This window comes from Aplidium turbinatum, chromosome 5, assembly GCF_918807975.1.
Source record: "Aplidium turbinatum chromosome 5, kaAplTurb1.1, whole genome shotgun sequence".
Lineage (NCBI taxonomy): Eukaryota > Metazoa > Chordata > Ascidiacea > Aplousobranchia > Polyclinidae > Aplidium > Aplidium turbinatum.
In genome coordinates this window covers 20868130-20895804 of record NC_137476.1, presented here as the reverse complement: position 1 = coordinate 20895804, position 27675 = coordinate 20868130, and the positions used below count along the sequence as shown (strand labels likewise).

General features: G+C 37.9%; 1 protein-coding gene across 1 annotated transcript; it reads right to left on the bottom strand.

Annotated features, from left to right (window-relative positions):
• Positions 1 to 344: 344 nt before the first annotated feature.
• LOC145771410 (monoacylglycerol lipase ABHD2-like) lies at positions 345 to 26090 on the bottom strand. Its single transcript, XM_082583172.1, has 9 exons — positions 25932 to 26090; positions 23549 to 23759; positions 22922 to 23089; positions 18929 to 19112; positions 18376 to 18462; positions 17471 to 17587; positions 5401 to 5470; positions 3476 to 3560; positions 345 to 3003 (listed from the first exon to the last, which is right to left on the bottom strand). The coding sequence occupies exons 1-9, from the start codon at positions 26049 to 26051 to the stop codon at positions 2834 to 2836; spliced, it is 1212 nt and encodes a 403-aa protein (XP_082439298.1). The 5' UTR covers positions 26052 to 26090; the 3' UTR covers positions 345 to 2833.
• Positions 26091 to 27675: the final 1585 nt, after the last annotated feature.

Genomic DNA, 27675 nt, shown 5'->3' with positions numbered 1-27675 from the left:
CAATTGCAGTAGGCCTACCTGTTTGTCTCGGCTGATGCATCGAAAGCCAGAATAGAAACAAGTTGACATCGAACGGCAGTGGTCATGAATAACAGACTTGTCATAGCGCAATAAACCTACATTGATTTTACTTGCAGAACAAAAATTCGCCTTCACAAATCTTGTTTCACACATGGGGTTGACATTAGTGACGTGGTATTCAGCATGCTTAGTCTACTCTATTTAATGAAATAAAGCCAAACCAATTTTAAAGAATGCAGTCACATCAAGACTGCGTGGGGCTTCATTGCGCTCAACATCTGCTGTCTACCAGTGATTAGACTAATAATGGTAAACACGCTCGATCGTGGATATTGAGGGGATCGTTTGGAGCACCATCTTTCAAACACAGTTGATCAATTAAATTCAAAGTAGGCTAAATTGAAGATTAAATTTGTCTGACAAGTACAGATTAATACAGTTAATCATAAGATCCGTAAAAGTTCATCAGTTTTCGAAAACACCGTTCTGACATGAGATTTAAGTAGACTAGAATATGTTTAAGGCTAAACAAGCCGTTTAATTAAGCTGTAGATCATCATAAAGCGCAAACAAAAGGCATGAAATAACGAAGTAGGATGAAAAATCACAAAATAACTACGTTCAACGGCGAAGCAAACTGTGACGAAAACAGGCAAGAAAACATCCAAGAAAATGCGCAGATGGATCCAAGCCAGGGAGGCATTGACGAAGAATCATTCTTGTTGGAAGTTATGACACAATGAAGGCTACGCTTAAAAAATTAAGAAAATAAATTAAGTTACTGAACTAAAGATAAAGTAGCAGGCGTTTTGGTGCGAAATGGAAGTGGTTGATCTGAGATGCAACCAAATACAGTCTTTCTCAGTAAACTGAGCCAAACAAATACGGTACGTTGAACATGTTCATCGAATACAAAGTAATTGCAATATTAAAAAAATGCCTTTGGATCCGGATTTCCTGTTGTTGGACCCAGTATGCCCCTTTGGCTCGATGTCGATGAGCCAACTTCATTAAACTGATCTTATTTGAGGGAGGTAGGGCATTTCATTTCATCTATGCAGATTACGTTGCTTTGTTGAGAAATATTTTGAAAGATTCAGCAGAAAAGCGAACATCCGCGACAGGGCAAAAAGTGATATCACGTGAAGACTGCAAGTGGTGAACCTCGAGTTCTAAGGCGAAATTAGTGGTCATGTGGAAGGAACGTTGCAACGTATGTGAGTATACACAACACATGAGATAATAGCGATCACTGCATATTGTAATGTAATAACCAAGCTAGCAAAACATACCCATTTGCGATCAATTCAGCATCTGCAAACATTGAATCAATGTAAAATGAAAGACTCTGCTGCTGGGTAAATGTTAGCTATCATATTAAAATCAAATAAGGCCAGACAAAACTTTAACGTCTGAAAAAAAAAACACAACATTAAGAGAATGGCCGCACAACAAATACAAACATTTGATGACACAGAAACTCTTCTAAGGCGAGAACTCGAAACACATTATGACAACACAATGAGTTAGATGTAAGAGCTTTTTACAACGTTGACCTCAAAAGCCTACCTGTGTAATCATCTAATTTGTAAGCAATCTTGGGTAAATTTCATATTGAGTCGTGACTAGTTCACTTCTTTGCTTTGTGCACAAATGATAACTAGAGACAATGTTTACGATTAATTGATTGGCAACACAGAAGAGCACAATTAAGAACTACAGTAGATAATTGTTGTGTTTCTTGAACTTTCAGGGGTCGAGAACCAAGCTAGAATGTTTCAGATGGAAATCCTTGCCAGTGCTAACAGAACTTGTGTAAAGTCACTAGTGATATGAGAAGCAGAAAACAAAAATTGTCATTTTTATACAATTCTTTGTTTTTGATGTTGTTTGGCTCATATTGATGTCAAACTGATGGATATTACTGAATGGGTTGTGTAAAGATTATTTTGCAATGTCTAATTAAATGGTAACTGAATACACGCTATTTGCGTTAAAGAAACATCTCACAATAATAAATCGACGTCGCAGCAACAGTTTTTTGCTGCTAAAGACCTATTGGAAAGTAATTACCTTGTGTAAATAAATACCAACAAAACACAGTGGGAAAGCTGGTAGTGCCACGTCACAGCATTTCAAAACAGTTCAAGGCATAATGCGTTCCACCATGGCCACCTGGAGATGCGGCCTGATTTGTCACATTTTGCAGATTTTGATTACAGCTACTGCTAGTGCTTGACTGACATTTTTTGAGATGTTTTTACTTTTTGCGGTTTCCTAATGACAAAAAACTTTTTAGCAAATGAGAAAAAGTAAGTTGAAAAACGCAAAATCAGACTGTTATTGAAAATTAACAGTCTGACTAAAATTTACGAAATCAAATTTTCTTTGTTTTTCAACATGTGAGGATGTTAAAACCTACTGTGTCATCTGGGAAAAAGAATAAAGAAAGCGTAAAAATCTAATTTTTTAGAAAAATTTATTTAAACGTTCGCCCAAAGTTAGAAAAACCTGGAAATTTCTGCAAAATGTGACAAATCAGGCCGTATCTTTAGGTGGCCATGGTTCCACTAAGTGGAATGTGACACATTCAGTGCGTAAGTGGTGCAAATTCAACAATGAAGAACGCGATCTTCCAGGAGTGATGATGTCACATACCAAAGAACTCTGTGGATGGTTCGAATCTAGAATATCCTCCGGAAAAATATTAAAGAGTCAAATAATTCCAAGAAGATTAGGTATTCTATTTTTTGTGCTTTTTCAAAAATGGTAATTATTTCTCTACATTGTTACAACGTCGATTGACTTGTAATTACGGAGATGAAGACGTTCCGTTTAATGTAATATCTAAAACTGCCTCAACGAACTCCATGACGTAAACTTCCACCATGGTGACGTCATCGGGACGGTACCAGCCGCCTTTGAAAAAACCGAGGTGTCCGCCGTGCTTGGTGGTCACAAACAACGCGTTGTCTGTTTGTTCTGCAACATAAACAAATCAATACAAAATAACTGTTACAGTTCATTCAATAGTGAGACTACTACTTCACCTCAATCCGTCTCTGAGAGTCCTGCTTAAACGTCCCATATTACTGGGAGGAAAAGCAACAAAAAACAAACAAGTTACGTCAATGCTGGGAGAAAAAGCAAAAAAAAACAAGTTACATTAGTACCAGTGTCAATAATTCTTCAAAGATTGAACTCGTTAATATATAATTGTGATAATTTTATGATTTGAAAATGCTTCACTTGAGCAACGTAAGTGGATTCACAGTGCTTCTATGACGACAAAGACGGATCACAATACCGAGAACGATAACGTTGAAAGTTCTCTAACAGCTTCTCGGTGTAGTCCGGAAATAGGGTCAACCTGGGGTGGCTAAAGGATAGACCCTTGGCTCCAGAAGCTTCAGTCCCGACAATCCTAAAGAAACAACTTCATATGTCCACTCACGTGAAAACTGCAGGGGCACATCGTGGACATCGCTGACTATCAAGGGGTCGTCTTCGGAGTTGAGGAGCATAATGGGTATGTTGATCTACAACAAAATTACAGCAGATCTTCAATTAGTTGATCGTGCAATAAAATACCGCTAAGGATGGCCTCGCAACGGCTTTCTTAAAATTACTCCACAAGAAACAACAGCAAAAATGGCAAGGTGGAAAGGCTTGTTGTACAGACAATAAGACATGACGATAATACTACGGGTGACAAATTATACGGCTTAAGAAATTATTATACAGAATGCCAAGTTGCAGACTTAACGCAACTTATAGTTGGCTGCATATTTATGTTATATGATTACAACGTGAAGTAACTGCGCGCGTGAGGTAGGCACATTATACACAATATCGCAAAATAGACAAAATTAGAGATACTTTGTTGCAATGTGACAAGAATTTTCATTTTCGCCAACTATTGGTTTATCAGATTGCACAATCTATATATTTTCATTGAAATTTTCGAAATTGCGATATCGCTTAATACAATCTATTATATGTCATATTTTACAAAAAAACATAATCCTAGAACGGGAAATAGACAAACAAACAAAATTAAAGAAAATGGTCGTAGGGTAGACACTCGATGTGTAGACCAGTGGTTCTCATCGCATCCGCAGTGGCACACAAGTGTGTCTGTTTGCGCAAGATACAAAAATGATCTGCAACTAATGTTAATGCGCATTCTGCTGCAAGCAAAAATGGCGACTGATGATGATGCAGCAAGTTTTTAATTCAGCTTTTGAGAGCTTTTAGCACAAACTTTAAAATGGAAACATCCCAACCCCAGACCGCGTATCAACGTGTCATTTGTAATATTTAGTTCATTTTTAAAAACAAACAAAGAAAAGTCATTTCATTTTCCATCCGTTTCCTTTGTTATGGCAAAACACAGTAGGTTGCCACCACGTACACAGTAATAGCAAAATGTAGGCACGGCTATGTTGTGCAATGTGCAACTGTTTGCTTTTTGGGTTAGATTCCATTGCTTGCTTAGTATGCAATGACTGATAGCATATCGCAAAACATGCGTTAAGAGTCGACATATCTTCTTGGTCGCAAAAAAGCAAATGTTAAATCTACAGGTAGAATAAAATTTACAGCTTGGAAAATGTCCCGGTCGTAACCCTGATCTGATATCCTTTTAAAATTTTCTATAACATGCTGGTCTAGGTCAGCTGTGACAAACTTGATACATATTGAAATAGATCTGAAGACTAATTTTCTTTACTTTGAACCTCTACTTTTGGACTATTTGCTGTACGATAATCATCCGTAGGCCAGCAATGTAGCTTACCTCTGCGGTGGCCATAGATGCGATCAGCAGTATAAAACTAATAAAAATTTTCAAAGTCGTGGTGATACTATGAATTTTGCGCAATTTCATGATGGTTAATAAATTAGTTACTGCTCTTAGGAGTAAATTTAGAAGAAAAAAAAGTTTTTAAATGTTTTTTAATTTTAATAAGAAACTTTTTAATTAAGTCAAAAAAAATTAAAGTAAGAAAGTGAAATACTGTCCTATAGTATGCGGTGTTCTTGTTGTAACATTCTCTTATTTCTTATGCGTGACATGGTGTTGACCCCCAAACCTAACTCAAAAAAAAAAACTGAGAGAGCGACACTAATCTTTAGCACAAAAAATTGAAAGTAAACCAAATAATAACCAAAAGGATAAATTATTTTACACCTGGACGTCGAAAAATCGCTTTTGTTTCGACGCCAGACTCCTCAAAACCTTTTCAAATTCGATCCCGACTCCATAGCCGTGCTGGGAGCCAAGTCAACAATAGAAGTAGACAATTGTTACAGCAGTATGTTAATAAACAAAATAAACACTGTTTCCTATGGCAAAACTGGTTGAATCTGTCATCTTACATTATGAATAACACGTTCACATCCGGACTGGAGCATGTAGTCTTGGGTGCTTGCATGACCATCAAAGTGTCTGTGGACACAAATAAGTGAACACATTGTCAATTGTCATCCACACTTCTGGTGTTATCATTGCTTAGAAACAACCATGTTGGTATTAAACAATAAACAATAATTTGAACAATAAACTTCAGTTATTTTCAACAAGGAGTAGTACGCGCAAGTCAGACATTAACGTCATTACGCTCTGTAAACATGGGTACCCGGTCATTTGGTCGACAGGACGTTTGGTCGACAGACATTTGATCGACAGACATTTGGTCAACAAGACATTTGGTCGACAGGACGTTAGGTCGACAGAACGATTCATTTTAGGGTTAGTTAACTAACCTTAACCCTAACCTAACCTTAACTCTAACCTAACCCTAACATAAATGTCCTGTCGACCAAATGCCTTGTCGACCAAATGTCTGTGGACCAAATGTCCTGTCGACCAAACGACCGGTTACGGTAAACATGTAACTCAACAATTCAACGAATCATAATACATTGAACTGTTATCTGCAAGGCATTGACATGACCAAGTCTCCACAGTCTCGATTCAGGACTCGACAAATAACCGCAAAGTACCCTTCCCTATACAGTACACTAGTGATGTGGAACCTACGGCATGCCGTAAAGTCTGGCCTATTTTACTGATTGATCCAACCTGAAGTTTGTAGAAAGGTGCAGTAGCAGAAGAGTTAACAAAGGAATTTCATGTTTGATCTCAATTTTATTTTCCGTTATCGTTTGCTAGATCACATGTAGACGTAATGTTTTAGCTTGGCTGAGCAAACAGTTAGAAATACATGTCTTGATTTCAGTAATCAATAGTGAAGGCTGCACTGGCAAAAGTTATTGCATTTTATTCAATAGGGTAAAATGTGAGAAGGCAAAGTGGGAGAATACGGAGAATAAATGAATAAATAAATGTGAGAAGGCAAGCACATAACAGTGATATGAAACTTGAAAGTATAACTGGAAGTGCAATGGGTAGATTTAAAAACGGTGAGGAGGTCTGCTCTGGTGCTCTGCAAGGAAAAGAAGATTAGATTTGGTACATTTCCTTAGAGTATTCATTGAAGAATTAAGGCAAATTATGATACCTTACGAGCTTCACGGGTCTTTTGACCTTAATTTCTTGCTTTTAAACATTGTTATTGGTACTGCGCAACCAACAGTTTTGGTTTCACTTAATTTAAAACCAAGAAACATGATCGATCAATAAGTAACCACGTTCCTCAAGTGCTTTCAGTCTGCTTTACCACGGAAGTACTTTCCATCAACAGACATCAAAGTGCAGTACAAAAAGCTCATGATCGTAAACAATAGTGCACTGCATCCAACCCTCAATACGAGGAAGGACATGACGATGTCAGAGCCTCGGTTGTGCTGCTTTTGAAGTAATGTTACATTGCATGGTTGCAAACCTGAACAAAACTAATTCTAAAAGCAGCAATTTTTTTTTCATTTCAACATGAAATCATCATCATTATGTTAGTTCCTCGTACTGAGGGTTGGATACAATTGCGCCATTGTTCTCGACCATGAGCTGTGCGTACTGCACTTTCATAACTTAATTTTGTCCATTTAGTGATGTTTGTTGTGCAAATCATTCTTGTTCTGCTTTGTTTCTTTTACCGTTTATCTTCCCTACTATTAATGATCTTTGTAACGAGTTTTACCTGATCAGCGTAACAACATGAAATAAGGCTTATAAAATGGTTAATGGAAAGGATTTTTACGTTTACGAAAGATTGCTTTTTAGTGACTAAAAAGTTCTTTTTTCTTGCTTTTCTTCCATTTAGGTGCGGGCACATGCACATTGCTCACATCACTCAAAGTAAAAACCTTAGCAATAGAACCTTCTACAAACAGTAGCCATTTTCAAAAAACCTACCAATGATCTATTCTATATAATTAGATGCACATCTGCTTAGTGAATCACAGGAGGCAAGATTTTGGCCGGAGGAAGGATGTTCCGGCCAGACAATGTCAACTCCGGCCGGGGCTTCCGGCCTTTGTTAATATCTACCCCATATAATCAATGTTTCAACCAAGCGATTGTTGGCAGTAGTGTAGACAGGGTGGTACAGAGGGTATTTTTGCATCGGGGGGGGGGGGGATTGTAAAAGCTGTAACCATTCCAAGGGGCCCAGGAACATGAAAAAAACCACCTCATATTTGTTGCCTGTTGGATATGATGTGTTTTTCCTAAAAGTGTCTGAACTTCGGGCCTGAGAGTCTCATTGATATTGGGCCCAAATTAACCTTGCTATTGGGCCCAAAAACGGCCCTGGTTATTGGTACACCACTCGTATCAAGCAGTGAAGCAATAAGCAGCCATTCTTAAAAAAATTGCTTTAGGCAATACTTACAGTCCTATAAAGAGGTTCATTTAAGAGTAAACATTTGAGTAGATTTCAAATTCGGCTGTGTTGTCTAATGTCTATTCACCTGATGTAGTATTGTTTTTTAAGATTATTATTGACTTCCTTGAACTTGTTTTCTTGATACTTTCAATCTTACATGTACATTTAAGACCAATGTTACAGCCAACATATGTAATTGTGTATTCTTGCATTACTACAATACCACAATGAAGCATAAAATTACATTTATCCAAGATCATGAACTTGACCACAACCACACACAGTTAGCACACACACATCCGGCTCCGGGCCAAAGCCACTATCACCTCCTGGAGCCGGAGTTTGGGTGGAGCCAGAGATTGTTCCATCACTACATCTGCTGCAACGTCAAAGTAAAAACAAACCGTTTTTTTGATTTGAAGGTTTTTCAACAAAAAACAGTTTGGTTCCAACTAGAGATGTACCGGGATACTAGAGATATCGGTATCGGTGATATCGGCCATTTTTTGAGTATCGGTATCGGCAAAATTTGGCCGATACTAAACACGTAAAAAAAGGCGTTTGCTGCAGATTTTCTACAGAAGCAAAGATATAAGTTTTTTAAAGTAGTAACTAACGTCACATTGATGTAGAAAAATAACAACCTGTTCAAATTTTTGATACGTTACACTCCCATGACTTCTTGCGCGCAAGTTTTAACATTGGTTGCTTAGAGTGATTCTTTCACTTATACAAAACATTTTGTTTCAGCGGTTTTGCGTTGTTCGATTCTTAAGTTGTGTAAGGAGACTCAATTTCTCCAATATTTATCATTTGTGTTTCTTTTTTACTCTCAGCAGAGTATCATCATCATCATAATCCATCGTCGGTTTGTTCCCCACTAGTGGGGGTGGCCGATTGTTTCCGCGCAGCAATTGTTTTTATCCCTCTTCTCCATTTCACCCTGTCCCTTGCATCTTCCTCCTTCAGTCCGACTTTTTTAAATTCATCCTTCACTTGTTGTTTCCACGTTCTTCTTGGACGACCGCGTTTCCTCTTCCCATCCACCTTTAGATCTAGTGCCTTTCTAAGAAAACTTCCTTCCTCCCTCCTTATCACATGTCCATACCATCTTACTCCATTTGCCCTTGCCATTTGGTCTATGGTCTCTCTCATCTCTAGCATATCCAACAATTCTTCAGTCCTTTTTTCCCTTCTCGTTTTCACCCCACACATTGCTCTCACCATTGACCTTTCCGTTCTTCTCAGGATTGCCAGTTCACTCTCTCTCAATACCCATGTCTCGCTACCATATAGCATTGCAGGCCGCACACAGCTCCGATATACTTTTCCTTTCATCCTTAGTGAAAATTTTCTGCCATACAACATTTCCCCACATTCCCTGAACTTTGCCCAGCCCAATCTTGCCCTTGTTGTCACCTGGGTTTTTTTTTTCGCTGAGACTGTTTGGTCATTTGTCCTAAATGACTTGAAAAAATTCGGTCATTTTTTATTTATTTCGGTCATTTTTAGTCATTTTTGGTTATATGTAGTCAATTGACTATATATTTTTTCGGACATTTTGACCTAATTGACTATATTTTTTTCGGACATTTTGCTAAAAAATCGATCAATGACCGATGAATGACCAAAAAAAAAAACCCAGGTTGTCACCGCTGCTTCACATCCACCACTTCCATCTATCCGATCACCCAGATAACAGAAGTCTGTCACTGTTTCGATGCCATGGCAGAACTCATCATCATGGCCTTCCACTTCATTCCTTCCTTTACTGCATTTCCCACACACAAAACACTTCGCCAATCTTGTTGCGGCTCTCTTGACATTAGCACATCTTGCATGTACCCACTTTCCACATTCCTTGCATTGCATTGAATTTCTCATCACTCTCTTGCCACATATTCCACAGGGATCTACTTTGCTCTCAACAACTGTTCCTTCTGCTCCACTCACCATCACTTTTGTTTTTTCAAGATTCACCTTCATACCCTTGGTTTCAAATGCTTCTTTCCATTTCTCAAACTTTCTCTCCAGTCCCTCCATACTATTACTTGTCAAGACCAGGTCGTCAGCATACAAAATTTCACTCAATAAGCCCTCCCTCACTCCTTCAGTTACAACGTCAACCACAATAGCAAATATCAGAGGTGACAAAACTGATCCTTGGTGTACACCAACCTTCACAAAAAACTCGTTTGAATAATTTGATCCAACTCTCACTTTTGTTCTTGCATCCTCATACATGGACATCACAGCTCTCACTAATACCTCTGGTATACCTCTTTTCCTCATTGCCCACTCCATCACTTTCCTTGGTACTCTGTCAAATGCCTTTTCTAAGTCGACGAAACACATATATAGTTTTCTCTGCTTCTCTCGGTATTCCTCCTGCATTCTTCTCAATATAAACAGAGCATCCACTGTACCTTTTCCTGGCATAAATCCAAACTGCATATCATTTAATTTCACCAATGTTCTCAACCTCTTTTCTAGTATTCGCTCCACAATTTTCATTCCATGCTCTAGTAGTTTTACACCTCTATAAGCACTGCAACTTCTCACATCCCCTTTTCTCTTGAACAGTGGAACAACAGTACTATGCTTCCACTCCTCCGGCATTCCCTCTCCATCTAATACCCTTTGGCTAAGTTGTAGCATTACTTCAATTCCCAACTCTCCACTTGCTTTTATCATCTCTACGCTCACTTCTGATGGACCGGCTGCTTTATGCAGTTTCATTTGCCCCATTGCCTCCACCACTTCATCACGAGTCACCTTTCCCACTGGGCCCTCCACCAGATCAACCTCTGTCATATGATCCCATACATTCTCCTTATTCATAACATTTTCCATATGTTCCTTCCACACTTCTCCTCTGCTTTCCGGGCTGAAGTGCAACTTCCCATCTCCACTCCTTATACATCTTCCCCCTACAATATCTTTCCCATCCTTTTTCATTTGCTTTATGAGTCTGAATACTTTGTTTTGGCTTTCCCCCATTTTATTAAGTTCCTCCTCAGCACCATTCTTCATAGCTCTTGCAACAACCCTCTTTGCCTTCTTTTTCATACTCTTATACTTCTTTTTATTCTCTTCTGACCCATTTTTGCGCCACTGCTTGTATGCATCTCTTTCCTGTGAAATCGCATGCTTCACCTCTTCATCCCACCACCATGTGTCTCCACGATCCCTCCTCACTTTCTTTTTCCCACATACTTCATCACATGCTGCTAGGACACCTTTCTGAAATGAAGCCCACAAGTCATGCGCACTTATGTTTACCAGCTCTTTTGCTCTTTTCACAAACTTAATTCTCGTTTCTTTTTCCTCCAGTTTCCACACATTTCTCACAAAAACTCGTTCTTTCTTCACAATTTTCTTCACTTTTTTCATATTTAAGTCTCCTACTACTAGTCTATGCTGCAACTCCCACGGAATTACTTTCACATTCTTCAAGTACTTTCTCTGTTCCTGCCCAACCACAATAAAATCAATTTCCGACTCATGTCCTCCTGAGCTGTAAGTCACCTTCCTTTTCACCTTCCTTCTTCCATAAAACTTGTAAAAGTTTTTCATCCATACAACGTCATGAATTAAATTATTATATCTCAAATCGGCATAATAACGTGACATCATCTAATTCTAAACGTAACAGAAATAGCGAAGAGCAAGTATCACTATAAAAAAAAACACAAAAATGCAACGCAAATAGGCAACATCAAACGACATATATATAGATGTTCTTTGACTTGTCAGCAGCAAGTGGTGACAACTGTGGCTGTGGGAGTTTGTTGCGCAGCCTACTTAGCCTACTCTGACATTGTTTAAGCTTGATGAGTTTATTACAACGAAAGGTGGAAATTAAATCACAAACTGATAGAACCAGCTTACTAAAAACAACCAAGTTGCATGTTTTTTATTAAACGTTTAGCAACGTAAAAACGATGCAAAATTATACATTTTTGCTACCTTGGTAGTCTTGGCCTGGCAAAAGCTTCTCAACCAAACGACAAGCGCCCTTAGGGGTAGAACCTATGACATACTGCTATCCAATTGAACAAACCCGAACCATCAGATGTTAGGTTGTCCGTCCAATTGTGGCCATTTCAGCATTCAGCCAGAGAGTTGATTATTACTTTAAACTTTTTTTGGTAATTACACAACAAACAAGAGCAATAGCAGTGGTGGGAAGTTGCATTTTTCCTTTGTTCCGAGAAAAGCAACATTGATGACGTCATGAACAGCGTAGCTTCTGATTGGTTGATGGTTCGTGGTTCAATGGGATATCAGTATGTTAAAGTGCCTACCGCCCTTAGGTTGCACATTACTTGTCGAATAGTTTTTGTACGACTACACAAATGACTTGGTTTACATTTTACATCTTATTATCAATTATGATTGCCTATTTGGAGAGTTTGCGCAAACCCTTTATTTATTTTTCAGAAACCCCAATTATGATATAATGTTTCTTCCCTTATACCCCAGTTCTCAATCACGATGGCCTTTCATTACTAAAACCTACTACAGTAGAATTCGCCTATAACGGCACCTCTAGGGGATTTGCAAAAACTGACGTTATAGCCGAATTGACGTTATAGACGAACTATCGCAAACTATTCCAAAACTGTCTTTTGATTAAAGAAAGAGGTGTATAGTCCAGTCAGGTTTACTGTGTACAACCAAACTGACAAAAGTCATGCAGAAAATACAGTAAACAAAGAAATTGTTTAAAAAACAATAACCTACAGCAAAAAGTACAGGAAATTTGCGCAATACAGCTCGTTACATACAGTAGTAGAGAAGTTCATTGTTTATTAGCAAAAAAGGCATTGATCTTCAGCTGTTTCGGTTTTGACACGGATTTGACACAGCTGTAGAGCTGCTTTTTAGACGTGATAGTTTTTCACGCGGGAAAAAAGTTAATTCAGTTAATTAGTTTATACAGTACTGCACGTACAACTGTTGCTTTGAGTTGTTTAAAGGTCAGCTGTAGAGCTGCTTTTCACACGTGATAGTTTTTTACGCAGGAAAAAAGTTAATTCAGTTAAAGTCGCCGCTGCGAACGACGTAGCAAAATAAAGGGAAGACATTTTGCAAGCAGCAGCGCTAACTGGATTAAAAGACTGACCGTTCGTGGTGAAGGTGATGGCTTAAAGTGACGTTATAAACGAACAAAAGACGTCTGGGGACCAATAAAGGGTGCTGTTACATGCGAATTGACGTTATAGGCGATGCTGTTGTAGCCGAACTACAATGTACGTAAAAGATAGGAATTCTGCCGGGACCGAGCGAAATGTGACGTAATAGGCGAATTGACGTTATAAACGAAGCCGTTATAGGCGAATTCTACTGTATTATGACACAACATTGAGTTGGGATTGGATTCTTGAATCTTTAAGTGCCAAAGACTTCCAAATCCGTCCATTGTCACTCATAATGACGTAATAATGCCCCCTTTGGCACCTAATGTTGCCCATTTGAAGTTCCCCTTGCTGCTCTATAAATTTCCAAATTTGGTTGGTTTTGTGGCGTATTTTGGAATTTATTTATTGTAAGGGCCAAACTTGAACACAACTAATTTTGAATTTAGGGGATTTTTTGGTTTTAGACTAATTTGTCACTGTGTCAGTCGCGGCGGTGCCACGGCTTGTGCTTTAGCACAAGATCTTGTGGTTTTACTTTTGATCTTGTGCTTTAAGTTTTACCTCATTTGCATAAAACTATTAAAAAAAGCTTTGAATTGGCATAATATGCCAATTCAAAGCTTTTTTTAATAGTTTTATGCAAATAAGGTAAAACTAAGCATTTGATATATATATAATTACTTGCAAATACCAAAATTGCTTCTTTTTGTAACACTAAACTACTAAAGTATCGGCCAAAATATCGGGTCTGCTACTATTCGGCGAGTCCGATTCGGCGAGTCCGATTCGACTAGTCCGATTCGGCGAGTTCCCTATTCGGCGAGAGCCCTTTTCGGCGAGTGCCCTATTCGGCGAGGTTTTGAAATTTTTGAAAGGAAATTATCGGGTACCGTAGCCTAATTATAATTGCCGTTTTTACATCGTTTTAACGTCGCTAAACGTTGAAATCGTGCAGAAAGGAATAAAAATAAAATGTTTGAACTATTAAATTAAAATTCGTCATGTCAGTTCAGTTGTTTTTATTTCTGACCATCATATGAAAAACAATACACGTCAACATAGCAAAGGTAGAAGCGACAAAACGCGAACGTTAAAACGTGCTTGAATTCGTCATGTCAGTTCAGTTGTTTTTCTTTCTGATCATGATATCAAAAACAATACGTCAACATAGCAAAGGTGTAGAAAAGGTAGAAGCGACAAAACGCGAACGTTAAAACGTGCTTGTGACCGAAGTAAGTTATTGAGTTGAAAGAAATTTGGCACGGTCGCAACACTTTCAGAAAAATTTAAGATATGAAGGAAAAATAAAACAAAGAAAATGTTACAAAAAAAAATAAAATAGATCATGTTTATGTCTATAAGTTAGTACTTTTGAATAGTTAAAATGATTAGTTTGAACCAACAAATGTGTGGCCTACAGCTTGGATTGAAAGGAAATTATCGGGTACCGTAGCCTAGTTATCCCGACCAGCAAAAAATTGTTCCAAGAACACAGTTCATTTTTACATTGTAGTAACAGAATGAAAAGGCTAAACAAATGTGTGGCCTATCGTGTTAACGTCGCTAAACGTTGAAATCGTGTAGAAAAAGGAGCTTTTGCTGACTAGGATACTTTGAAACTGAGAAACATTCACAGAAGCCCTACGATTTGTTCCAAGAACCCATTTAGCATAACATTTCATTTGTACGTTTAAGTTATTTTGGCAGCCGATTGTAGCATCGAATAGACAGCGATAGACACGTGTTTCGCCCATGAACGCCTTTCTTCACATTGACCTACCCCTGGCACCTGCTGGTTTTGTTGGCTCTTTCTTTCCACAAAGATAAGAGTTAAACTGACTGGTAAAGCGGCGGTCGATTACTCAAGTGGCAAGAATACGGTGCCATACTGATGAGCCCAGCCTCATGGGCGAAACACGTGTCTATCGCTGTCTATTCGATGCTACAATCGGCTGCCAAAATAACTTAAACGTTTAATTGGAGGTCTCAATGGCTGGCGTGGAAGCTACACCGTTCTGGTTAGCGAAGCGTCACTGCAGCTCGCTGTGCTAGTGAGTAATCAGCCTTGTGCTGATAGCCGGGAAGAACGCCTTTCTTCACATTTCATTTGTACATTGATTCAACGTCTGAATACATTATCTTAAAAATGCAACGTATCGTAGGGCTTCTGTGAATGTTTCTCAGTTTCAAAGTATCCTAGTCAGCAAAAGCACCCTTTTCTACACGATTTCAACGTTTAGCGACGTTAAAACGATAGGCCACACATTTGGTTAGCCTTTTCATTCTGTTACTACAATGTAAAAATGAACTGTTAGGCTAACTGGGTTCTTGGAACAAATTTTTGCTGGTCGGTATAACTAGGCTACGGTAGCCTACCCGATAATTTCTTTTCAATCTAAGCTGTAGGAGTGTAGGTCACACATTTGTTGATCCAAACTAATCATTTTAACCATAGGCGCCTAAGCCGTGGGGGCCAGGCCCCCACGCATATTTCCGCGTGGGAGCAACTTTTTATGCGGCATTGATACATAAAACAATAGATGAACTAGCGATCGGCAGCAGGAAAACATTTTTAAATACAAACCGCAACGAGTAGCGATGCTACAATCCCACCCCAGACAAAAAAATCTGTCATTTTTACGTTGATTTAACGTCTACAGACGTTGAATCAATGTAAAAATGACTGATTTTGCTGCCTGTGACATAGCAAAAATCTACCATTTTGCGTCGATTCAATGTCATCAGATGTTGAATGCACCCAAAAACAACATAATTTGCTACGTTGACGCAGCGTGCGTTTAACTTAATGCGCTTGCAAACAGTCTCCTGTCGCTTTCGAAAGTCGAAACCTCTGCAGAGAATTGTCGCGGCAGTGAATCGGTTGCTGTGAAAATGAACTTGAAGTCTCGGCCCGAGGTTACCACTAACCAAAGCAACAAGGGCTGGTACAAACCGCACTGCCCACAGTCGCACAAGCAGCATAATCAACACAACAATCGCGCAAACTGCATGGCGCACACACGTCCGTTGCCATGGAAACCCGATCAAAGGCGGGGAATATGCGCATCTTTTGTTTCATCTGCAACACGAAAACGGGCGTATTACAGCAAATTGAAACTTGAAAGCTGGTCTGCGATAAGTTGCGATATTGTACTGAAAAGGGAGCAATGTCAAGTCGAAAACTTAATCAAACGTCTCTCTGTAACTATTTTTCAAGGGCTGTTTACGGATGTCAGCAACTTTTAAATTTATTAAAGGTGACGTGCTGTTGAATTGATGTAAACATGAATGATTTTACTTTCAACAGGTATATTTTCAAGCATATGATCAAGTTAGTATTTTCATTCCATTTACAGTATACCTTTTAGTAAACCTTTTCGTCTCTTGTTTCATGCTAATAAATCTAGTTCGTTGCTTAACTTTATGTTGCGCTTAGCTTAAAGAGTCGCAGTCCATCAACCGCTAGCCAACGCAGACGCATAGCATGTGTTTTGGTCGAGCTTTGTTTATAATAATTAACGGTAGGTCGAACGTAGCGATAACTCTGAGTGTGGCAATAAAAGCAATCCTAGTGTGACGACATAATTACATCATCCATCTGCGTGACATTTCGCTGAATTTACGTTGCTGCTGATGAAACACGCTTTCGCCCCCACGGCCAAAAAAATAGTTAGGCGCCTATGATTTTAACTATTCAAAAGTACTAACTTATAGACATAAACATTATTTTTTTTGTAACATTTTCTTTGTTTTATTTTTCCTTCATATCTTAAATTTTTTTGAAGGTGATGCAACCTTGCCAAATTTCTTTCAACTCAATAACTTACTTCGGTCACAAGCACGTTTTAACGTTCGCGTTTTGTCGCTTCTACTTTTTTCTACACCTTTGCTATGTTGACGTGAATTGTCGCTTCTACCTTTGCTATGTTGACGTGTATTGTTTTTCATATGATGGTCAGAAATAAAAACAACTGAACTGACATGACGAATTTTAATTTAATAGTTCAAACATTTTATTTTTATTCCTTTCTGCACGATTTCAACGTTTAGCGACGTTAAAACGATGTAAAAACGGCAATTACAATTAGGCTACGGTACCTATAATTTCCTTATAAAATTTCAAAAACTCGCCGAATAGGGCACTCGCCGAAAAGGGCTCTCGCCGAATAGGGAACTCGCCGAATCGGACTAGTCGAATCGGACTCGCCGAATCGGACTCGCCGAAACGGGCCATTCCGCAAAATATCGGTACCGGCCTAAAAAAGTGATATCGGTATCAGCCAACATCTCTAGTTCCAACTTAACAAATTCAAAGCATATTTAATGCACAGACAGGAATAATTAGCAAGAAACGCAGAAGGAAATGACGCTAACGCGTTGAATTGGTGTATTAGTTTTATGATTTTGTTCAACCACCAGCTTAACAAATACAAAAAAAACAAAAAAAAGCAATTCATCTACTTAAGAACCTGCATAAAACACCATGCAAGCATGTAGGAGCAGTGGAGCACTCACCTCAGCAAGCCGTCTTCAATGTCTTTCAACCGTGTTGCCGACTTCACCTTCTTCTCATCGAATAATTTACTAGAACTTGCATGGACATGGCTCTCATGGAGATGAAACAAATCCTTCCTAGTGTTGTGATGAAAACATTTTAACTTGTTTCAAAGCACAGCGCAGAGATAGGCTATTTCACTAAACGCATGTACTGTGGTTCTTGGTTTCTACTAATTTATGTCTACACCTGAACCAGGGTGGTCGGACTAAATCTGCAAGTCGTAATTGGTTGACAGTTGCATTTCCTATGTCTCAGAAGCCATGATTAATTCTAGCGCATGTTTATTGCAGTGACCTCCTGCCAGTAAAAGACTGCTAAATTGGAGAAGCAGTTGAGATTCACTAAGAGTACCGGTACAATCTTAAATTCATCAGTATCGTCTAAGTACAATAGTTTTGGGACATGTCATGTTCCAACATAAAACACATTTGTTCTGAAAACAAAAAAAAACTTACAAAACGTTTCAAAATAATTTAATCAATGATATAGGTTTTGTTTCGATATTTTCTCTAAAACGTTTCAGTCAATTGCTTTCCTTTCTAATCAAAAAAAATCTTTAACTGTGTTCCTAGTAAAAAATATAGGTGTAAATAACTCATACAAATGCTTCAATTATATAAATAATTATCGTTTAGTAAATGAACACCTCAGAGGTGAAGAACACACGTATTTCAACGAAACAGATTTATATTTAAGTTAACACTTTTAGCACAAGGCTCAAGCTGAGTTGTAGATTATAGTTGGTTTGATATCGACAATTATGACATTTGAGAGTATCCTTGCAGTACCCAACCGAGTAACAAAAGTAAGTTTAAAACAGAAGCATCTTGGTAAGATATTAATTGAATAGCATAATAGTTACCAGTGAGGTTGTAAAACACTCAAAAAGTTCTTTGTTAACATGTAATTATAAAATCTTCGAAGTCCATACGACATCGGGTTCGTGGATCTTGGTAAAAAAAAACACATGCATTAGAAAATCTTCCAGAAGTAAATGCAACAGTTGCAGGATAATTAACATATGCAAAACGTAATGCACGAAGTCAATTCTGACATGATGTTATTGCTTGGTTTACATCATATTCTGGAGGGGCGCAAGACATCTGACTGCAAGCACAACTCACCGCGAGACCAATAGGCGCAAATTCTTTTTCATCCATGGAGCATATGTTGCCTTGTTTACCACCATTGAAGTCTCATTACAATATATTTTACTTGCGACGCAAAAGTTATCCAAAATTTGAAACAAGAAAATACAAGTCAAAATGTCCTGATCTCTACTGTTTGCAGTGGTGTTGCACGAAGCAACAAAGCGAAGCTTGCAATTCCAAGCGACATCTACATTATACAATCTAGTTTACTTTCTTCACAGAAGTATCAACTGCAAGCAACAAAAATTTTGCTTCATTTCCCACCTGATGCCATCATAGCCTTGGCACATGCTAACCGCACAAAGAATAGTTTCCTGATGCTTGACTTCCTCTCCCAAATATTTAGCAACAATATTTCCTCCCATACTAAAGCCGATTGCTACAAACAATGATTCAGGGTTTCGAGCTTGAGCGGTTTCCACCATCTTTGCGAAGTATTTCGTTTCTCCTAGCATGTACATTGTACAAGATGACCAGTTAATTTTGAAGTGTCCATTATTTATGGTACAAAATATTGATCACGAAATTTTCAAAACTGCAAAGGCAAAAGCCTGTTTTATACATGTTACAAAAAATTACATATTGTATACTTGAAAACAAAACAGTTTTTCGTCATGTGAGCCTCTGGGGCCGAGGGTCTTTCCTTTTACTACGCCAAATTCACGATGTTCCTAGACTACACTCAAGCCTTAAAGCAGCCGGCGGCCATCGCCGCTAAGTAGTGCTTGAATGACCGCCGGTGCTACCTCCTCAGTCGGCCAAGTTTGACCGCCGTTTTTTTCTAGCCAATTATTTAATTTCGCATTAGAATGATCGTGGATTAAATGTCGAAAATATGTAGTATCAAAGAGTGACGCAGAATTACTGTAGGTCAGCGCGTCATAATCACCACTGTTGTATTGCGCGGGAAGATATGCTATTGTATGTATGTACTGAATATATCCAGCTGCGATCACCAGCGCTGTAAGTCTTGTTTGCAATTCCCGACGTTTATTTTAACAAAGTGTTAATCCGAAGTGCTAATTTACATTGGCTAGCAATATTGTCTTTTTTATATCGACTCAATGTTGTCGGACATTGAATCGTTGTTAAAAAGAAGAACTAGGTTAGTTGACATCCGAGGGGAAAACACGTGTCTTCATAGTTGAGAAATGTTTCCGCTGTGGGTTAGTGACTTCACACCCTCAATGGTGACATCATAACGATATAAATGGTCAGGTTTTATGAAAGGCGGTATGCAGTTGAAACAGTTTACTGAGCAGCGAGCAGTTGAAACAATTTAGTGTCGTTAGATGGTGCCCCAATACCGGATTACAATCCCGATAAAGCAGTTATTGCGTGGTACAACGATTCTATTGCAGGACGTCGCCCAGACTTCAACAACGCTAAGTGATCATTTTAACATTGTAGCGAGTTTAATTCTATTTACTTGTGCTATCGTTATTTGTATTTTGGCCTCCAAGCACACAGATTTGGCCGCCGAGTGTTACGGACAATTTTTATATCAAACGTCATATAAAACCGTTCAGGTCCACTGAATCTTGGCGTCTGACGTAATGGACTATTGCTAAAAATGAGCAGATTGCAGAATCGTTTGCAAGACCTTTAAAACATTTGCAGCTGCAGCATAACATTACATCATCGTTAAATCTTTAATTACTTGAACAAGTGTAAGCCAACCTTGAGCAGGTGTGAACTAGACTTGAGCAGGTGTGGGCCAGGCTTGAACAGGTGCTTGAATAACTTATCATTGCCTATCATTATTACATCACATAACTGCCTACGTGCGATTTGGAATATTGCAAATTATTCTCTCATTCGTAAAATTGTAGCTTGAACGTTGGTCGCATATTTAACTGTTTTGCTTAGTGCTTGCTAGCTGAACGAAATTTCCGTCTTTATCCAAGTCTCTCTCGTTTGACTTGTAGTAGCTTAGATTGGCAATGCCTCCTCGTGCAGCCAAGATACGGTAGTTGGGTCCAGTTGTCGAATACCAGTGATTCCACTTGGGGGTCGTAAGATGGGACATTCGTGGAGTATGTGTTGCATTGTTTGTTCTACCGCTCCGCAGACACATATCGGCGAATTATGCAACCCCCACCTAAACAAATTAGCTCCAGTACAGCCAACGTCACATCTGATCCTGTTCAATGTGACCCATGCCTTTCTTGAGAGGTCTGCTCCAGGAGGGATGGAGAGTGCTGGCATGACTGAAAACTGGGGAGGGATATGTGGCAGCTCGTTCCATTCTTGGGTCCATGTTTCCATGCAGCTGAAGTTCTTATCCACAAGTTGTGTAGCATATCGATGGAATGGGCGCCTTGATGATAGGCGTTGAGGTCTGACTGGTCCATTTGTTTGGGAATGAGTAATTTCCAAGTAAGTAATTGTAATTTAGTGAGTAATTTCCAAGTTTCCAAGTAATTTGCATTGTAGTGACAAGTTTAGTGGTGTATCGCGTTGCACCCCAATTTCGACAGCCAGTGAGGCTAATTTTACAGAAATACAATTCTCGAATAGACGTTTCGGAAGAGTGTTTCTTTTCGGTCATTACATACAGACGAACGGATCCGGGAATCTTATGTTACAATTTTCCCACGAAGAGATTATGGTTTACCGTTGTGACCACCGAGAAGGAGGTCTCGGTAGGCCACGATGGCTGCCGGAAAAAAACACGAGTTTTAAGGCCTGTACACTAGAAGGCTATTAGAGAGCAACCAGTCTTTGGTTTCATTATCCAAGACGCACAGACTTTCCACTTTGTTATGTGGCTTGAAGATGGTACAGTCGTTAATGATGTGGTCTGCAGTCTATTCCTTAGTACCGCATTTACGCCATTCCCCATTGGTGCATGGTTGAGCGGACAAGTCTGATGCCCTTGCGACGACGGTTGAGGCGCACTTACACCTGTCTTTGCAGTGTCAGGCCGATGAGGCTTGTCAGCTTCAAATATGAACGATGAAGTCTAGTGGTACTGGACCCATTCAGAATTCCATTTATGGTCCGCTCAATTAGTCGCAGAGATGCCTCGTCCATCAGCTTCATTGAACAGAAGTTGAGTGCCTGGCATGAATGGGTATCTTGATTTCAGTCAACGAGGGGACTCATTTGAATGCCCCTCAACCAAGAGCAATGGGTATCTTGATTTCAGTCAACGAGGGGACTCATTTGAATGTCCGTCAACCAAGAGACAGCAAAAAAATGCTAAACATCTTGCTACTTTTAAAGACAATAATTTGTAACTTTGTCCTTTTCAAACTTGTGACTGTGCAGAGAATGAAAACAGTGCTAGTGATGGAACAGGAAGTTATTGTACACTACAGGAAAGGACAGGAAGTTATTGCTTTACAAGTGGAAACAAAAAAATGAAGATATTAAATGAGAAAAAAAACAAAAAACGATTGCCTTTGGTTCTGTCTGTCCCGACAGCTGAGGTGGTTAAGTGTCTGACTTTGTGTACAAAAAAACTCCATTAAGCAGCACTGGTTCGGCTTTCAGAGTGAGCTCTTGAGGGACTCAATCAAAGGACTGCTCTCCACTCAATCACAATTGGATAGCTTAAATATTGCAATAAAATAGCCTAGTTGGTTTCTTGATTAAGCAAAACACAAGAAAAGAGCAGTCTTGCAAAACGATACTTCAACCACCAAAAATAATATACCGTATTCAATTTTTTAGAAAATTTATTATATACATAGAAATGATATTAAATTTCAAGTGTTGATTGTCTGACAGGATGAGTAGACAGCTGCCTGGCTGAGTGGTGAAAACGTCTGCGTGACATTCGAAAAAACGTGAGTTCGACACTGCTCCAGAGCATGCGGTAGTGTTTTGGCAAAGAACATTTAATGGCATGCCAAAATAATGGGAGCAATTGACCAGAAGACTATATATATATATATATATGACACTTCGCTGCTTCCTGTTGTATCGCATATGTGATCACAGTGTACTGTATGTTGACGCAATGGGTGCAAAATACAACTTGATTATTATTGTAGGCTACCTCCAACTAAAAAAAATATGATATTTTGCTGTATTTTTTGATATTTTAAAATGAAAGCACTCATAATAATCAGTGATTTTCTGCAGTACCCAATATGGTACACCTTTGTGGTACGGTACAGTACAACAAAAATTTTTTAATTTTATTTAAAGCGAACATGTCTTAATGTTCATTCTAAAAAATAGTTTACTGCAAGATAAATGTGACATGTTTTTATATTAATCAATACAATCAAGTTCACAACACTTCACCGTAAGTAAATATCTTTGGGGATGTCAACTTCACAGATGGTAGTACACCAATGTGGTTTAGGACATAAACACCGTAACCTCTGTTTATTGTAAACTGAACAAAGGTGCGGATGTATTTCTTCTCAGAAGAATTGCATATTCCAGGACAAACAAGAAGAGTGCAGCAAGCTGAGAAATACCACAATTAGTAATAAGCATAAATCAATGAGTCTTTAAGTATTAAAGATTGCAGTTTATCTTCATAGCCCCATTATTAAACGTGTAATTTTAAAGAAATGACAAAGTCAAGCGACAGTGGTTTTCCCCTCAGCATATACCATTCAGCAAAAAATTTACAAATGACGTTTCACTCAACAAAAGAGAACGGGTGGAATAGTTTGTAGTCAATTTGATTACAAAGTGGCAAAACCAAACCTTGCGTCAGTGCTTCAGTATTTCTATTTACTATACTACAGTTTATAATCCTCTTTCGAAATCAGGATTTTCTAAAGTTTTCTTAGTTCTCATAAAACTGGATCAGTATTCTCATAAAACAATCAGCTGTTTTTTTTGTTATCACTCTTTAAGATTAATTTTCTGACAAATGCAATCTATTATTCGATTATAATACTTAAGTTCATTACACACTTTTAAACTTGTTTTCTTGAGAAGCTTCAAATACATCATATGACATAGTCTCTCCAGTGTCCATGGTTATCATGTGACGTTTTCCGGATGGCTGAGGACAATTCCAACGGCCAAGTTTTGCATAAATTGCTGTTTGAATATGACCGCTTTTTCCCCATAGCAAGGGAGGATGATAAACTTTTGTCAGTTGCTTACAACGCAAAAGGACATTCTAAAAATACATAAGGCAGTACATAAAAATTACATAAGTTCATAAAAAAAAAAGTTTATAAGACAGTATATATATAAGCAAAGCTTTCAAAAGCTATTGCAAAAATCAAAAAATAAAGTGCCCAAAATTTATGTACTAAACTCATGTTTGGCAGTTTATGAAATATGAGTTTAGTATTTACATTTATAATCGGCTCTTTATTTTTTGACTAGATGGAGCAAGCGTTTAAACCACTTTGCTCCTATTGCTTTTAATTATTATATATGATACATTATTTATTATGTTGGTTACTGATTAATATGAATTACAATGAAATTACTATAATTTTAACAATATTAAATTAAGTAAACATACAAACACTTTTTCCACTAGCTTGTGCTAGTTAATGTATGCAGACATTTATATACGATGATTGCTACTGCAATATTGAAAAGACATATATGCTATATGATAGTTTAAGTTAACAAATAAGGGAAGCATAGCTTTTGTGGTTATGGTTTCCATTCCATGCCACGCAAGTATTGAACTATACACAAACAAGCTCCACATCCACAAACATAAAACCAATAAAACAACACTAAAACAATAAAGTATATATAATAACAAAAACATAATAATAAGAATGAAAAAATAATAACAAAAAAAACTTAATAAGAACGAAAACATGTTCCACAACATAAATTAAATTATATTTATTGAAATATATACTATTGTGACTGTTAGCCTGGTCAAATGTTTTAAGGTTCAGACTTTTAGGGAAAAAAAGCTATTGATTTGTTTTCTTAGTATATATAATATACATTAATATTTTGAGATTAGTAAATTGTTAATTTGTAGAACCACCAAACATATTCGTTTACAGTGCAAATATTGCATGAATATATATTGTACAACTAGTCATTCCAACAAAGCTAGACTAATGTAAAAGTGCACTTAAAAATGAACTATCTAGATTCTAGAACTAGAGCAAGCAGTTGTACAGTGAAGCATGCACTTTTTTGATCTAAACATGGAGAGATCCACTTTTGCCAATCAAAAATTTATCTAGAAAATTCTTTAATTCCAACACAATAAGAACAAACCTATAGCAAAAATAATTTTCACCGAGAAAATGTAAAATGAAACAATAATGATTTCACTTAGTGGCTATTGTCACAACACAATTAAAAAGGCAATGTAACAGAAAGATGAACAGAAAAAAATCAAGACGTGCCAATTTTCAATCATTAACTACGATAGAAAGTGAATTGTCAGGCACACTTTGTGGCAGAATGCTTTGACTCACAATTTGAAAGAAAGGTTGTACAAGACATGGGCTTTTGAAAGTTTTTTTTTTTTTTTACCACACCCTAGGCATAGTGTGTAAAAAGTGTGATGTGTCATGGAAGTAAATGCTGGGCGATGAAGACGACATTTATTAGGCAAATGCAAATGAGAGATGAGAATGGTTCGCATGATGTGTGGCAAGACACTTTTCGAAAAAATTAAAAACGATGTCTTGAGAGTGGACTGATGTTGAGAATATTAAAGAGTTCTTGTGTGGTCATCGTCTGAGATGGGTTGGACATCTTGAACGAATGGATGAGAACAATTTGACAAAGCGAGTTTGAAATAAGGTGGTGACAGGAAAAATGGGAAAAGGAAAACCAAAGAAGATGTGGGATAACATGACAAAAAAAAACTGAAATCAGAAGATGCCAACAATAGAGATGGAGGAGCCGCTGGAGACAACTGGTCGATCCTGCTGTTTTAAGATGAAGACCAGGCTTTTTTGAACAAAATATGGATGATGATGATGATAACTATGGTAATCTGCCCAAAAAGAAAACAATTCTGAGCAATCAAATGAAGGTCTCATGAACCTTCGCATAGACACTTTGCACCATTGAGCAATACAAAAACGACAAATTATTATGCCATCAACTTTGTATTTGTTCATTATTGACAAATGAGCAACTCTGCAGCTAAAGAGGAAGGAAATTTTACAGGCTTTTGATCAAGTGGAATGAGGAAACATAACCATACAGGCTATGGTTCCCTTACATGGTAACTGTAGTCATATTGACACACTTCATTTTAGCTGAGGGTCTAATATTCTGTCATAATTGGTGAGCTAACCAAATTAAGTTACAATAGGTTATTAAGTAATCTACAAATGAAATATGAGCATACTTTGACAAACTGTGAATCAGAATGATATACTTTTGGCTTGGAGGGAGGATCTAATAACTTCAAAAACTTTAATCCAACCACAACCACAGAAACAGAAAATATAAAAATAGAGATTAGCATAATTCTAGTTAATTTCAATCCAATCACAAGTACTAGCGTTTTGCCTAACCTATAAACAAAATGAATCAGATAAAAGTGGACGATGTCTTGAGCAACCCAAAATGAAGTACACACCGATTTAGCGAATGGCCAAGTGAATGAAGTCTATGGCTAATGCTGTGAAACAGGTGACTGACAGTAACTTGATGGGATTGAATAGCTTTATTCAAAACAAATACAATACACTAATAAAATAATAACATACTAAACTCAAACGATTTCAACAAGTAGGTTTTGCCCTCTTCAGGTAGGGGGGTCATTTAGCTTTTTTTTCCTAATCCAACTTTAGCCCTGGTTTTAGGATACAACGGTTCATTCCAAAATGTCTGGAAAAAAATTTAAAACTTTTGTCCAAAAAAAAACTCCCTGAAAATTACTTTGCGTTTAATTGCCTAACATTGTATGAACGTCATTTTTTGCTAATGTGGCATTTAAAGTTCAAATATCATTTGCTACTGTATTAAAACATATCAAATGTTGCAAGATTGCAGCAAACATTTTTCCGGTCTTGGTTTCATCGTAAAACACGGAAAAGTGGTCATTTCGATTTGTGCGCATGACTATTGACTACACGCATGCACAAAAGCGTGACATTAATGTAACCAGTTTGTATGAAACTGGTTCTAATACATCCAAAAGGGCAATTAGACAATAAACTTAAAGCAAATGTAATTGCTGCTTGCTATCTTGTCTTGTGAAGTTGTGATTACACTCATACATATCAACAAAATGTTAACACCTTTGGTACGGTATCTGTTCTTCAGTTGTACTTTGTACTTAGTTCAGTGCATATTGCAGTTATTTATTTGTCTCTTATCACTACTATTATTTACAGTTATTTGTTTCTTGTTTAGATGTAGCCTACTGTATTAGGTGACAAAAATGAAGATAAAAAGTTCTTGCCAAAAACGTTTCAGTTTAGTACATATGTTATTATTTTATTAGTGCATTGTATTTGTTCAAGTTGTTGAAGCCATACATAGTGGCTACCTTGAGCACTGACCGGATATTTTTTTACTCCAAGCAAAAAGTTAGCAAGTTACACAATTACACATACTTGAAAATGTAATGTTACACACTATAGTGATCTAGCCTATATCCAGTGGCGTAGCCATCGCAAATTTCAGGGAGGAAAACCAAAACAGCTGTAAAAGAACGTGAGAGATCAGTCCCCTTCACATGGTGGTCCCCCCAGGTAAGTAGTACTGTCATAATTCAGTTTTAATCTGGTGATGTCCCCGTTATCGAGGGTGGCCGGATTCACCTCAAATGCATTCATATCCCGCCTACACATCGATCTATCGAAGTAGGCTAGGCTATCCAATGCATCCTCTTTTGTCAAGCCCGCCTTGCTGCTTTCCTCCTCAACTTGCCTTGTTCACGTTTTCTTGGGTTTTCCTTGTTTCCTTTGTCCCTCCACTCGCAACCCCAGCGCTCTTTTCAAAACATCATCTTCATCCCTTCTTAAAACATGCCCATACCACCTCACTCCAATTTCGAGGCCTTCAACTTATTTCGTCCCCTGAAAAGATCAAGAAAAATTTTGAAATGTTTGTGGCAACTCTGATCAACGACTTTGGCTCTG

Bases quoted from the DNA above. Each gene is read 5' to 3' on its own strand.
- LOC145771410 (XM_082583172.1), bottom strand. From the start codon at position 26,051: ATGCTAATCTCTATTTTTATATTTTCTGTTTCTGTGGTTGTGGTTGGA. The intron at 23,090-23,548 runs GTGTGTAATGAA...GGTATTTCTCAG, and splicing joins TCAAGAAAACAAGTTTAAAA to CTTGCTGCACTCTTCTTGTT. The intron at 17,588-18,375 runs GTAACTATTATG...TCACAACACTAG, and splicing joins AGTGTTTTACAACCTCACTG to GAAGGATTTGTTTCATCTCC.